Source organism: Dendronephthya gigantea, unplaced genomic scaffold, assembly GCF_004324835.1.
Source record: "Dendronephthya gigantea isolate DGI-Jeju-01 unplaced genomic scaffold, DenGig_1.0 000131F, whole genome shotgun sequence".
NCBI classification, from domain to species: Eukaryota; Metazoa; Cnidaria; class Anthozoa; order Malacalcyonacea; family Nephtheidae; genus Dendronephthya; species Dendronephthya gigantea.
The window spans coordinates 362,395-378,327 of NW_021163141.1; the positions used below are offsets into that span (position 1 = coordinate 362,395).

The window sequence follows — 15,933 nt, forward strand, 5'->3', positions numbered from 1 at the left end:
AAACCAGGAATAAATGTTATGTTTATGTTCTTTTGATTTTGATCATATTCACAACAGTAGAGCGTGTTTGTCCTACGGGGCGACTGGTGTAACAAAACTAGGCGAACCCCGCGGAATGATCTCAAAAGCTGTGCTAATGCTACAGTCTGTTCCCGTTTGTTAATTATAACAAACGGGAACAGACTGTAGCATTGTTGTTATCATACATATTTATCATAGACTGTCTAAAATTATTATCATATCAACATTATTATGTTTGTTATTATATACATATTCAGTTTTATAATTTTATTCGCAACAGACGTTTGACAGACGTGCGTCTTAATTCTCTGTGTTGTATACGCTGTAAAGTATCGTATTTCATTCTGTCTGAAGATTTCTTTAAAATGAAGTCGAAATTTTGACTCTCAAGATTGCTTTATTTACGTATAGAATTGTTCGTTTTATCTTTATATATAAGATATTGCGCGTAAAAAGTAAAGTATAAACGAATAATTTTAATAATGATAAGAGACTATGATAATAATATAGAAGGGGCTAGGTCCATTCCTGGTTTTACAGATTCCGGCTTTTCCCATTCCTGGTTTTACAGATTCCGGCTTTTCCCATTTCTGGTTTTACATATTCCGGCTTTTCTCGTTCCTGGTTTTACAGATTCCGGCTTTTCCCATTACTGGTTTTACCGTTCCCCGTTCCTTTCCCCATTCCTTTCCCCGATTCCCCGTTCCTTGTTTTACAGATAGCCCAAGCTTTTATCATATTTTAGTAGGAGTTGATTATTGATTGAAATCAAGCAGTTCACATGGCGTGTAAGCATTTAGCAGCATGTCCGAGAAAGCGATTCAACTGCAGTCAATGGCTGCTAATTCCCATTTCGAGCCTGAGCGGTTTTGTCATGGACGTTAAGTTGTTCTTTGAGTTATTGTCTAAGGTATCATATACTACACGCTCTTTTATTGATCGCGTCGCGTAGCGACAGCGATCTATAGTTTCGGCTTGGTTTTTTTTTATTTTTTTTTCTCTCGGGTCGACCCCCAGCGTCACTAGCTGCGGGCCATATCACCCTAATCGGGAACCTGCGCACAGGTAAGTTGCTAGTTATATCACGTGTTGTATTCACTTTGGGCATATTTCGTTTCACCTTCGAACTTCGAAGCAGTAAAGTAGAATCAATAAAGCGATCAAAATGCTAGCAAGTGCTATCTTTATCTTTACACTCATTACACATACAACTAACTGCACACGCCGAGCAGAGTAAGCCTGCACTAAAGGATTTCAAGCAGTTTCGAAATGGGCTGTTGTGTGTTTCTCCTGCTTTCAACATGCGACTATAGTTCGGTTTATTGTTCATTTTTATTATTAACAACATTTACGACACAAAATTTGCATAGCTGGGCTGGCTACGCCGCTGTGAACGACGCGATCATATAACGCCTAGTAGGCGTCTTGTTTCAAATTAGAATTGATATAAGATGAGCATACACAAGAAGTTTCGTTATTTACTATGCCCAAGTTTAAGGAGTAGGTACGTTACCTATATGAACAATCTTTGCTATTGGTTGATGGTAACAATAGAACACAATAAAACACAATGATTATTATAGAAATTGATTTATAAGGAACGAATCATAAACATTGTTAACTATCGTTACAAAAAACCAGTAAGAAAAACCCGTTCATATTAGGTAAATACTTATTGAGTTTAAGCGGAAAATGTGAAGAACTCGTCAGAGATTCGAACTCTGGTCCCCTGGTGAGACCAGTGCTCTAACCACTGAGCTAAGGAGGCACCCGTAAAAAACATTCGTGGACACTGATATATTACATTGATGCAAAATCATAACTCACAATATTTTTATGAAGCTGATCCTTAGATTAAGTTGAGAGAATGCATCTAATAGCGAGTTTGAGCAAGGAAACGAAGTACGAAGACGAAGACGTGTTTCGGCCGAGGTAGACTGGGGATAGTAGTCTTCGTCTTAAGTCTTCGTGCAGCGGGATATTTGAATTGAGCAGTTCTGTCAAAGTTATACGACTACGATTCTAATTTTGTAAACATGAACAGAGCTGAATACGAGATGGCTATTTTAACAATGTTTTCAGAAGATGCTTTGGAAATGGAAGATGTTATGCTTCTTTACGGTTTAAACATCTCAAACAACATTTATATTCCATACAAGAACTATTCAAGATTTGACTTGAATATATCTTACTTTGAAAACTTCGTTCTGACCACAACGAACTTTGTCAAAATATTCGTCCTAAACCAGGACAACAGGACGAAGACGTTAAACCCTCACCACTGACCTTAAGCGGAGTATGCGCAAATGATGCGCAGACGTTAAAAATTATGAAGTTTTGCCTTGCTCAAACTCCCTATTGTTTAAACGGGAACACGTACCACATTTTTTTCAGAAGACCATAATTAGACCATCAACAAACTGTTGTTAAAGGCCGTTCTCTCTTAAGCCGGGGAGGGACGAACAGGGTTTGTACGGGAATCGAAACCGTGACCTCTCGCATCCTAAGGGAGAATCATACCACCAGACCAGCAAGCCAAGCGCAGAACACGGGAAGAGTTCCTTTTCCAATATTTCATCGCTACCAATAAACACGATGTATAGCAGAGAAAAATATAAAAATCTCTTCATGTCATACGTATTGCAAGTTTCATTATTTACGATGCCCAAGTTTAAGGGGTCAGTACGTTACCTATATGAACCAACTGTTCTATTGGTTGACGATAACAAGAAAAAACACAATTAAACTCAATGAACTATTATAGAAATTGATCTCAAAAAGAACGAAACATGAACATTTTTCACTATCGTTGCAAAAAGCCAATCAAAAAACTCTTCAATGTTAATAGATAGAGATTGAGTATAAGTGGAAAATGTGAAAAACCCTGTCAGATCGAGATTCGAAGTCTGGACCCCTGGTTTACTAGACCAGTGCTCTAACCGCTGAGCTAAAGAGGCACCCGTAGAAATTACGTGGACACTTAAAATATACGTGGACATAATTAAACCATCAGCGAATTGTTGTCAAAGGCCGTTCTCTTTCAAGCGAGGGGCGTGTTAGTTTTGAATTTTTCGCGCGAAGCTACATTTTACTTTTGTTTCAGAGCTCTCAACTGCAACCATCTGGAACAAATTGCTCAAATACAAAGAAATAAAGTCGCTTCGCGCGAAAAATATCGTTAGTGAAAAACCGGCTTAAACGATGGGTCCAGAGTTCGAATCTCTGAGACTCTGACGAGGCTCTTCACACTTTCCACTTAAATTCAATACGTATCTACCAAACATGAACGAGTTTTTTTATTGGATTTTTGTAACGATAGTGAACAATGTTTAGGGTTCGTTCTTTTAGAGATCAATGAATGAATGAATGAAAACTTTATTTAAGTGTCAATGTGTTTAGTTATAAATAACTAATTGGGGACACTATTTACCTATCACTAGCTATAAATATAAAATATTAGTCTATGTATATTACAAGGTTTAAAATAAAATAAATATTAAGTAGAAATGTCACTAAGATAGTGAGTATTTGCTCTGTTTTTAGAGCATAGTCCGCAGTATTTGCATCCATCCTCCAACATGCTCTCCAAATCTTTTTTCCTTATATTAACAATAAATGATTTCAAACTGGTATTTTCCCGCTCATGCGTTTCTAACCTGGACCACAAATAAGGTCCGAAGTATCTGATAGAATGTTTTCCATATCTTACACTTTTAAACCTATGTAGTTCAAAGTCCGCGTTACGCAATTTGTAAGGCTGTTCTTTTTGTTTAAATAATTCTGTTATATGCGGCGGAGCTAGTTGTTCTTTATCTTATACATTAAACTGCGATGTCCTGGAGTCTTCTGTTATATATGTCGGAAGTTTAGCTCGACTAATTAACTCTTTATAGGTAAAATTATTTGTGTTAATACTGCTTTCAGGGCTTTTTCCTGTACTCTTTCTAGTTTTTTTCTGTCCGACACTTTACAGAAGTTCCAAACAAGATGGCATAAGTTAAGTGAGGGAGGATCGCTGATTTGTACAGTTGTAATTTGGCAGTTGTCGGAATGAGCTTGCGTAATCTCATTACCACTCCACTTTCTGATACATTTAGTACAGATGTCACTAATGTGTTTGCTGAAGTCAATAGTGTTATCAAAGTTGACTCCCAATATTTTCAGGTCGTCCGAGCATGCAATAGAATGATCATCAATTCTTAAAGTGAAGTTGTCATGACTGTTAGCGTTGGATTTCGATTGATTTGGGCTTAATTTCATTGTCTGGTATTTTTTATAGTTGGGTTTAAGAAGGTTTTCTTATACCAGTCAGACGCAATTTCGGTCTCCACGGACAAGTCGTTTTCAATGCACTTAATTTGGTTTCCAACTTTATATAACTGGTGATCGTCGGCATACATATGTAGGTTTGACTTTCTTACCATCATGGCCATGTCATTTTGGAATATGTTCCAAAGTAACGGTCCAAAAGACGATCCTTGTGGGCACCCCCTCACTACGTCTTTCCATTCACTTACTGTGCAGCTACTAACTAATTTCACTCTATTTCTTCTTTTGTCGAAGAATGCCCTCATTATATTTATTGGTGATTCAATGAAACCATATGCTTTAAGCTTTTGAATCAAGAGACTTCGTTGAAGAGAGTCAAACGCCTTACTCATGTCTGTCGACAGTATCCCCACATGTGACTTACCATCAAGAGCTGCTTTCCAGTCCTCTGTCAAGCTTAGAAGTGAATATTCGCAGCTGTGCAATTTCCTGTAAGCTGTTGATTTATAATAAAGGGCTGGGTCATAGTGTTCTGTTATCTGTCGAGCTAGTAGAGATTCAAAGACTTTGTCAATTGTTATCAAAACAGTAATTGGTCGATAGTTATTTCGGTCATATTTATCCTCGCTTTTGAACACTGGTGTCCATTCGCCCATTTTCCATTCGTCTGGCCACTGTTCCAACTCAATACACTTATTATAAAGGTTTGTCAGAGACGTAGCAATCCCTTCAGCTCCTATCCGCAGAATGGTCGGTGATATAGAGTCCCATCCCGCAGCTTTGTTTTTGTCTAAATTTTCAATTCATTTAGGACTTCATGCAATTGTAATTTTCTGAAGCTGAAAGTAGGAGTATTGCTGCAGCTCTCTCTAATTTTCTGCACACTCGTGTGTTCATGAAAGCTATCCTCACCTAAATTTGCAACATTATCTCCTCCAATACTGTTCGCCATCGTCGAGAAGTACGTCGCAAATTCGTCAGCTACTTTGGATTGTTCGTGTTCAATTTTCCCATTTACCTTGATGCTGAGGTGATTTTGAAAATCTTTTGTCTTCTTGTTGCTAATAAAAGGCTGGAATGTTTTATAAAATTCTCTTGGCTTCGATTTTAATTTGTCGGCCTTATCCTGCCAATATGCTTTGATGGCCTTTCGTCGTTCGTTTGTTGCAATGTTCCTCCAGCTTCTTTTTAGTTCCCAATTCTCAGGTGTTCGGTTTCTAGCAAATTGCTTGGCATATTTACGCTTTAATCTAATCGCCTTTTTCCACGTTGGATTCATATACGGAATATCCCTATCTCTAACTCTCATCTTTTTAACAGGTAAATGTTCATTCATAACACTTTCTAGCAACATTTTCCAGTATGTATAATGATCGTTGGCTGTGTCAAATGCTTCACCTACATGCCAGGGAGCATTGCTTAGATCTTCATTAAACTTTCTTGTGTTCAGATTCTTAGTACTTCTAAATGATATAACTTTTGGTTTATGTTTATGGACAACAGCACTCATGAAACCGTATATTAATTGATGATCGCTTATGGCTGGTTCATTTGTTCCACATTCTGTAAATATGTTCGGTTTATTGGTTAATATAACATCTAACAGTGTTGCAGATGTTTCAGTTATTCTGGTGGGTGTAATAATCATGCACTCCAAGCTATGGATTTCTTCGAGGTCTTTTAGAATTTTTCCTTCTCTAGTCTCTGGTTTTAAACGATCTAAGTTAAGATCTCCAAGTATGACAAACGTTTGTTTTTGCATTGACAGCCACATACATATGTCGTTAAGTTCATCCTCGACTTTTTCTAAATACTTGGCGCCCAGAGATGCATTTCGACTCTGCCGTTAGGAGGTCTGTATATCCCGACAAGTGTTATATTTGTGTGTTCTAGTTTAGTCTCAATTGCAATGACTTCACAGGTCTTATATACAATCGGAATTTTTAGTTTCCTGTTTGGAAGTGTCGATGAAACATATACTATTAGCCCGCCGCCTCCTTTGACACGATCTCGACGATACATGTCGTATCCCGATAAGTTGAATTGACTGTCAGGGTACGACTTATCAATCTTTGTCTCTGAAATAAATATAACACTTGATCGAATCTTACTGTTCAGGATTTTCGTCGTCAAATTTATTCTGCAGACTGTTTATGTTTAGGTGTGTGACTAAGAAATTATTCAAATTTTGCTTTCTAATTTGAATAAGTTGAGACTCAATTGATTGGTCATTGTTATTATCCATTGAGCCATAAGACGTCGTACCTTCCTCAAGGGAGATGGGGTTTCTTTCAATTTGGTGCCGATTACTTATAACATTATTTATTTCTTGTTGAGTTTCAGATTCATCTTCGAAGAAAGAATCCGATGGGTTTGTTATAGAACAGTTACAACATTCCCAATCATCATCCGGATGTTTTAAATAGTATGAGTCAAACATTTCTTTTGATATTCCTGCACACTTAGCATGAAACCACCGAGAACAAGCGGCACATAAAATCCCGTCTTGGTTTTTCTTGACCGGCTTCGCACACTCAACACACGGGTATTTCCATCTGCCTCCAGGTTCATGACCGTCCCCTTGCTTAGGTCGTTTAGCTTGGGCCGGGATTAAGTTTAACGTCTCCGCACACACATATTAATCTGAACGTCTTTATAGAGTTAGGATAATAATTTAGTCTATTACCGATGCCCTTTCTCTTCGGCTTAGTCTTCCCCTGCAAGATGTTAAAGTTAACGTTTCTTCGTAAATAAATCGAGCACAGCCTCGCTCTTTCTGTTCCCGTCAAGCTGAACTCATTTTCAGATTGTAAGCATCTCGATTCTTTGATAAATAGCGATAGAGAATTGAGAATAAAGTATAAAATCACAGAGCTCATAACTACACGGCCGAGCGCCATCTTGTCAATTTCTATAATAATTCATTGTGTTTTATTGTGTTCTATTGTTATCATCAACCAATAGCAAAGCTTGTTCATAATTATAGGTAACGTACCGACCCCTTAAACTTGGGCATGGTAAATAATGAAACTTCTTGTGTAGCCCCATAGTTCAGCTCCGAAGTAAAAATGTTTAAAACTGAATAAAACCAATTCCGTCGTTCTAGACTCTAGATGTAAAACCCAGTTTATTATCGTGTTTACAAAAATCGTCTATTTTCTACCATTCAAACCCATGGATTGGTCTGTTCTTGGTAACTATATAGTGATTCAAGATTCCTACAAGTCTTTTTTTACTCAGAGCAACTTGCCTTGTAATATGACATGAATTTTTATATTTTTCCATGCTATACATCGTATTTATTGTTAGCGATGATATGCGAAAAAGAACTCTTCCCGTGTTCTGCTCTTGGCTTGCTGTGGTCTAGTGGTATGACTCTCGCTGGCCTGTTTTAGACGTCGAACTTTTCATGTGCCGAACCTAATGTTAATGAGCTAAAGTCTTTGTTTAAGTTCATTTGCATTCGATTCGGCACATGAAAAGTTCGACGTCTAAAACGGGCCTTAGGGTGCGAGAGGTTACAGGTTGGATTCCCGTGCAAGCCCTGTTCGCCCCTCTCGCTTGAAAGAGAACGGCCTTTAACAACTATTTGCTGATGGTCTAATTATGTGGTAATAGTTAAACATTCACCGAAGGAGTTAAACAAACGCAGTCTGATTACTGAACGAAACAAACGCTAAAGTACAGTTTTCCATTGGTTAAAGGCGCTGAATCCGTAGAATAGCAAGCACTTATTTGACAAACGTTTAATAACGTTCGGATTAATTTATTCGCACAAAAGTTGCCAGCTTGGAGAACTGAACGCTTGCTTGCTTACATACGGAACGCGAACATGGAATTTGCTTGCATGAGATGTTATAACACTGGACCTGTGGCATGTCACAAATTTTATACTTCACAACTCGGGGAAACGGTATATAGCTTCACTAACTTTCTAAGATCGTCGTGCACGTAGCTCTGTGGGAATGTATCCTAGTTTTAAATCATAGTACTTGCTTGAATATGTTACGAAAATATTTCTACTCCCGAAAGTACTGAATATTTTGGAATTCTCAAATCTGATCGTGAATCAAATGATATTACTACACTGTACATGTAGCGATAACAAATCGATATTTCACAGGGGTTAAGGTCTAAAACGAGTTTTTTATAACTGGATAGAAAGGGATCGCAACAAAATTTTATTGCCTTTTATTACGTTGTCTGGGCCGCGCAAAATAACTGTTATTCCCTTGTGACTCTTGTGGCTTTGCCTAAAAACGTTCCATATTTTTAAACTCTGCACGATTATGAACAACTTGACATGTACGACACGATAAGTTAGAAAATCTATATGTTCTATAGATTAGGCGTGTCAGGTACCAATATAGTCTGAAATTAAACGTTAAAATTATCTCTAACCTCTCTGAAATTATCTCTAACCTTGTTACCAAACGGAAACCAATAAGTTTAGCCAATGTTGAAACGTTTTCTAACCTTACACCAAGAGATCAAGCAAATGAAATTAATAAAACATTTCTAGAGCCTCTCGAGGAATACAGACTAGAAAACCGTTACCAAAATTTCCGTTGCCGTTGGAAGAAATGGCAACCTTTCTAAACGTATTAGAAATAAGAGTGCAAAAAGCTTTATCGAAACTCCCAACAAATAGAGCATGTGGACCCGATAAGTTACCTAATTAGGTATTAAAGGACTATTCATATATATATATCCTAGCCCTTCAAATTTAAATTATTCTCAACACCTCATAACGAGAGCAACGTCTACCTACCGCTTGCAAAATGGCCAATATTACACCTTTGCCGAAGACAAAAATTGTAAAAGATCCAAAGAAAGATTTAAGACCTATTTCACTTCCAGGTATCGCCAGTATCTGTAAAGTCGCTGAGGAATTTATTGTCGTTGATTATGTGAAACCAGCAATCTTGAAAGTCATCGACCCAAATCAGTATGGTGCGGTTCCTAGAAGTTTCACTACTATTGCATTAATCAGGATGATCCATCGCTGGTCCACCACCACTGACGGTAATGGCCCCGTTGTAAGAACAATCCTCTTCGATTACCGAAATGCATTTGATCTTATCGATCATTCAATTTTGATCCAAAAACTATCAAAGTTAGAATTACCATATAGCGTCATCAATTGGATATCAGATTTTCTGACAAACAGATATCAACGAGTAAAGTTAGCAGATACCTGTTATTCAGAATGGGGCCCAGTTCCGTCGGGTGTGCCCCAAGGAACTAAATTAGGTCCTTCGTTATTCATTTTACTCATAAACGACCAAACAGTAACCCAAACAGATCTTTAGGGAAACATTGATGATTTGACAGTATCAGAAATTGCTACGAAGGATTCCATCGGTAACGCCCAAAACATTACAGATAATGTGATTACGTGGCATTCCAATGCAAATAGAATGCAACTTAATCCGGAAAAATGTAAGGATCTCTACGAATCTCGTTCAACGCTGTGCCGAGACCTTTCGATCCAATTGTAATCAATGAAAAAGAGTTAGAAGTTGTTAATAAAATCAAACTCTTGGGTCTTACGATTAATAATACTTTAACATGGAAACCTCACATAGAGGAAGTCGTCAAAAAAGTGAATAAAAGACTCTATTTTTTTAAGCACCTTAAACGCGCAAGTGTTCCATGTAAAGACTTGGCCTCCTTCTACATATCACACATTAGATCAGTCATGTACTATACCATCCCGGTTTTTTACAATGCGCTACCTCAATACTTGAAAAACGATTTGGAACGGCTGGAGAAAAGAGCTATGGCCATTATTATACCTGAAGAAAATTATTCTGGCACATTAGACTCACATTATCTGTCATTTCCGCCGCCATTTTGAAAAGAGGTCGCTCGACTAATCGGAGGCCAGAATTTTCAATAATCACCTTTGTAATTATACTAAAAAGCAGTATTATAGTGATACCCCAAAACATCGAAAAGCTTTCTTTGCAATGATACGTATTAGACTATACGTGTATAAATATATAAAAAAACGTATAACATGCAGTTCGGGATAAGAATTAACTGCACGTCCCGAATAAGTTCTCTAGCATTCCACTTATAACAAAAAAGACACTTACACGCCACGTAAGTAAAAGTGTAATCGATAAACAAATGTTACCACATTAAATAGTTAGAAATACATATTTAACAACTGGATTATAGTTTATATAGCAGATAATTGTAGTCTTGATCGCAAGTCTAATTATAGTCTTAAATGGAAACAACGCTAATAATTAAAATACTTTATAATCCTCAAAATTGGATTCTGTGGATGTGCCTTGCATGTTTTCATGGAGAGCATTCTTATCGCGGAGGCGAGCGTTTGTTAAGGATTGCTCTACCTTTAAAAACAATAAAACAAGAGTTGCACTAATTATCCGACATCTAAATTTCATCGTTGATAATTTTAGAGATTTTTAAAATTACTATGATGAAAAAATTTGAGGAAAGGTGACAGCATTTCAAAATATTACTTCACACTATAAAATATTTCATAGCCTTATAAATTAGTACCACTAGACACATGAAGATTATACGCTATATATAAAAACGCCTATATAGTGTCCTTTTAAAAAAGGCACCACTTACCACACCAATTCGTAGTTCCATTTGAGACACATCGGATTTTAGACGGATCAGTGCTTGTTTAATGCGAACTAGTGGTCCTTGAAAAATGAAAGTGAATACCATAAACCCTGAACACATTCCTTATTAATAAATCTTATTCCGGATGGCGTGTGTTTCTGGGCTAATATCAGGGCGGATAACAGGATACTCTCTGAAAAATTAGTTCCTTAAAGTGAGATGCGCGCGAGAGTAGCAAAAACCTTTAGCAAACTCAAGTCTATGGGACAGTTAGCATTGAAATTTATTCAAATGCTATAGCTTTTAGATTCAAAAGTTGCTACCCCCAAAAACTACCGCATCATCATGCCACAAGAGCATCATGCCACAGAGCATTTTTTGTGAGAGTGTACGATAGAAATAATCATATAGCATTATAAGTGTTATTAACATTTATTTAATGACGCCAAGGGTTGATTTCCACGGGAGGCGTCAGTATTAAAAATACAAAAGTTATATAAGAAAAAAAAAGAATATTTTAAATATAGTCTGTACAATATAAACAATACAATGTGAATGGCACAGAAATTTGCAATGGAGTGAGCCAGAGGAAGCATAAATTAAGAATTATTCCAGAGACAAACAGCACTATATACTTGAAACTTTTTCTAAGAAACTCTCCTTTAGGACTTGGAAGAGCCAAATTAGTGTGAGAATTTCTCAGGTTGAAGTTACTTATAATAGGGTTTCCCTATAATAGGATTTATCTAGTCTGGACCACCCATAGTTTCGACACGTTATAACTGTCCATTCAGCAACTAAACGAACTATGTAGACGAATTTGTTAAACAAAACAGAATCGCGCGTTCATGGTGACAATGTTCCGGATGATCCACGTCTGTTTGGGGAGAGCAATGAGTAAATAAACTCGGTATTGTATACTCTATCGTCTACTTCTTATAACTTCAATGCTTGAGCACTATGCGGGGGGAAAAAGATTCAAAGACACTAACTTTATTAAATGCCATTTACGTTTTATGCCATCCTCACGCACGCAAATATTAACTTCAATTCGTTAATCTTCAAAAATACCAAAGAAATCCAGTTTTTCTTTAAACGGCAAGGGATAGTTCCCCAAAAGATTTGTGTCCAAGTAAGCTTAAATAGCATATACCGTCATCTCTTTTATGTGACACTGGGGCATCTGTCACTCCAAATGAGAAGAGAACGACTAGCAACAAACATCGGACGCCTTAGAAGATTCAGAAACGAAGGAGTTGAAAGGAAATATGAAATAATTGTGCATTTAAAATAAGCTTGCCTTTGGATTTTGTCTTAACTCTCGCAACATCCCGCGTGTTTGAATTAGGCGCGGCCATGCATTCAAACACGGAAACCATTAAGTAATTGTTTTATAAAATAACAACGACAAGGCCTGAATTTAAATTTAAATTTTTTAAAACTTTAAATTTCCGTGTTTGGATGGCTTGATCCAAACACGGGCTTCGACCAATCAGAACACGCATTACATACATGTTATTTTATAATTATGTCTACACCATGAAAAATATTTATATGAAAAGGAACCAAAACAAGGTTATTATGCCAGCTTTAATTACTATGAAAACCTTCGGTTTTTAACTGGAAGACGGAGATATGTAATACATGGGATATTTGAGATATGCACTAGTCGAAACCAGGTGTGCACATGGGATTAACAAACGCAAACAGTGACACTTCGCATAATGCACAACGCACAATGAACAATACACAATAAGGCACTATGGTTGTAAACCATATGATTGCACGGACGACAGGGTTATTCAGTTGAGTTGTTGACTTGGTCTGGGGCGCACAAATTACAAAAGAAATAAAGATACAAGGAACTACAACTAACTCGTCATTGTATAGTAATGTTGTAAATATCGAGCCGTCCCCCATACGCCCCCGACGACCCGGTTGAAGAGATACGTACATATAATATAACAACATAAAAAGGGGTCGTGTAACACAAACTACTCCCACATGCCAACAGGTTTTCTCAACGATGCGTTTGGGTACAGCTAAAAGATTTTTACCTAAACTTCTTTAAACACCCAATATAGTTTGGTCGGTATACGATAATGCAGGTTGTCGAGTGTTCAAAAAAATCAAATGTGCGTATAAAATACTGCAATCTACCTGAATCAGTCATGTTTGTTCCTCTTTCATCCATTTGAGCTTTCACAGATTCTAACTCTTCAGAGATCTGCAATAATTGCCAAATTATTTCATTATGGCTAGTCACAATTTTGCCATTTAATGTAAGTTGAAAAATGCTCACACCTATCACACTGAGCAAATTCAAATATTTGGAAAAGGTAAATCAGGATAACAATTAATCATTAACCAGAGATACAAAAATAGTCAACAAAAAGGCCAACCCAGCTAAACCAAATAAACAATTTTAATTATTCACTGGATAGAGAAATTAGCCTAAGTTTCATAATTTACAAAAAAATAATGTGCACCATCCGAGATGTCAACTGCTCATTATGCAAAAAGTTTACCTTTTCAACTTTTCCTATTTTGTAAATATTCACTGCAGAGGCTTGATATTTAGCATTTTTACTAATTGTATTATCCTCTTTCACATGAAACTGTCCAATTAAAACTGTTCACCCTTAATGAATTATAGGCCAATTTTTCTAAAAAGTACTCGGAGAAAGTGGCAATCATTATTGAACAGTTTCAAATGATAAAAAAATTGAACAGTTTGAAATGATAGATGTGTTGTAAGCTTTTCAAAAATATATCATTTATCTTATTCTGATTACTGTTTCTTCAGATATCATGTATAAGTTGCCGAGAAATTATGTGTTAATTAGCGGCCGCCATATTGGATAATTAGCCTAATTAGTGAATTTTGGAAAAAAATTTGCATGGGTCATTTTGTTTCACCTATCTTTTCCAAAAAATAATATTTCTGCACAATTATACTTGAAAATGAAAAAAGGTCTCAAGAGGTAATGACCATAAATAAATTTGACTCATTGATATTTCTTTGTCAGATCAAGCTTCCTTTATTTCAGCCCGCAACCAGGATTACAATTTTTCTTGATTTTTCGTTTCCTATTGCTCTAGTAGTTTTATCGTGTGTTTTGACCCCATACGAAACATACAACTCTCTTGATCTTGCTCCCTAAGGCAGGCAAGATCACCTTAAGATGATATAAGTGCTCCGCAATGTGCAGACACAAAGATCTATATAAGTTTTAATAAATCTTTGTAATCCAAAGTTTTCAGTGCGGTTTTGAATACCAGATAATTAATTATTACGATTTATGACGCCTTTACAATCAAATACTATAGAATACAGCGATTAACAGTGGCGTAGCCAGCCTGACGATTTTGTCCCGGTATGTAAATTTCGAGTTATTATAATTATTCATGTCTTTAGAAATCTATTGTTTTCACAGTCAGTGAACACCAAAATATTAGCATAACGGGACAAATCGGCAGGCTGGCTACGTTACTGAGTATCGACTACTATGACTTTCAACAATTTATATGGAAGAATTTCTACTAACCTGGGCTAATGATCTGGTAAGGCCTGTAACACCTCCACTTCCTTGACGATACCGTTCTTTTGCCTGGAAGTAGAAAAACATCCAGAAAATTGAAACGATATTTCCATTCTCTCGACCGTCTATGAGTTTGAGCACAATATCATTGTCTAATAGTTTAAAATACCTCAGATAAGTTATCTTGTAATCCACGGTGCTCGGAAAGAAGTTGTTCCAACTGAAAGAAACAAAATCGTTAGCTAATACTAATAGCTGAACGTTTGAATACCCAAACAGTACCGAAAAACATAGTGCTGCAACCCATAGTTTGCGTTACCCAAACCCAATTATACATAAATTAATTTACTCATAGGAAATTTAACTACGACGAGGTTGATGTTGCAGATAAACATGTAAAAAGATAATGTATGTAATAAAAAACAGATAACTATCAACTTACTACAGGGGGAGTAAAAAGGTAATAAAACTTCAAGACGCTATTGTACGTAAAGTATTCAGACTATTTTCGCACATTCAAAAAGATCAGGCTTTTAGCTATCAAATGACTTGTTTTCATAACCGAATCGATAAAAACGACAAATAGGAGGCTGATACAAAATGTTAGTAAGAATCGCATATTTTCAGTTTGGACTGAAACCATTGGAAATTAACTTCCTTAATGGATGAATTTCGCTTCAGAACGTTGTGAAACAGGTACTTATAAAACAGGGAACGGAGAATAGAGGAAGGGAACGGAATGGTCGGGGAATGGACGGAGAATGACCGGAGAATGGTTGGAAAATGGGCGGCGAATGACCGGTTTGAAAAACGATGGGTCATTCCTCGCCCATTCCGACCCTTTCCTGTTTTAAAGATAGCCTCAACATGGAACCTTATAAATAAATACCTGTACAAATGTGATATTCGTTTTATTCTTATTTGTATTTGTATTTGTATTTGTATTTAATAAAATTACTTTGCAGCCTAAAGGCTGAATTACGTAATTTTTACAGTTAAAATTATTCTATCATTAAAATTAAGGCTATAATTATTACTAAGAACCATTAAAATTTTTAATATATAAGATAATAAAATAATTTCTTTAAAATTAAAATCGAACAGATAGGTTAACTTTTGTTGACCTTATTACTCATAGCATATATAAAAGAGTTTGATACCCTATTTGTGTGGCTCATTGGAATATCGAAGGTTCTTTTATGTCTTAGATTATAATTAGATTTGTTCCTTTCTGGCAACAAGTTGTGAATTTTATTGTTTGGATCCAACACAGCGGAATTAAATAGCTTGTTACACAAATGTTCATGATGAATGCCACTGTGAATACCCACAATGTGAGAGAATACCAACCACGCGGTCAAAAGCCTTTAGACTTCGACTACCAGCGAAGCAATGATCGCCATAAACTGACAGTATGGGTTGGCTTAATGGGTAACGGCAGCATTATTGGTCCATTCTTTTTTCGACAGAATTTGGACGGTGAGGGTTATCT

At 36.5% G+C, this 15,933-nt stretch overlaps 1 protein-coding gene across 1 annotated transcript in view; it reads right to left on the bottom strand.

Moving 5' to 3' along the window:
- Window positions 1–10,401: 10,401 nt before the first annotated feature.
- The window catches only part of LOC114536158 (intraflagellar transport protein 57 homolog), a 94,157-nt gene continuing 88,625 nt past the window's right edge, over window positions 10,402–15,933 (bottom strand). The window contains exons 11-15 of the mRNA XM_028557510.1: window positions 14,611–14,661; window positions 14,448–14,510; window positions 13,060–13,126; window positions 10,903–10,979; window positions 10,402–10,655 (exon numbers count right to left, since the gene is read on the bottom strand). Of these exons, the coding sequence (XP_028413311.1) occupies window positions 10,548–10,655; window positions 10,903–10,979; window positions 13,060–13,126; window positions 14,448–14,510; window positions 14,611–14,661 (366 nt within the window). The 3' untranslated portion in view covers window positions 10,402–10,547. The remainder of the gene's footprint in view (window positions 10,656–10,902; window positions 10,980–13,059; window positions 13,127–14,447; window positions 14,511–14,610; window positions 14,662–15,933) is intronic.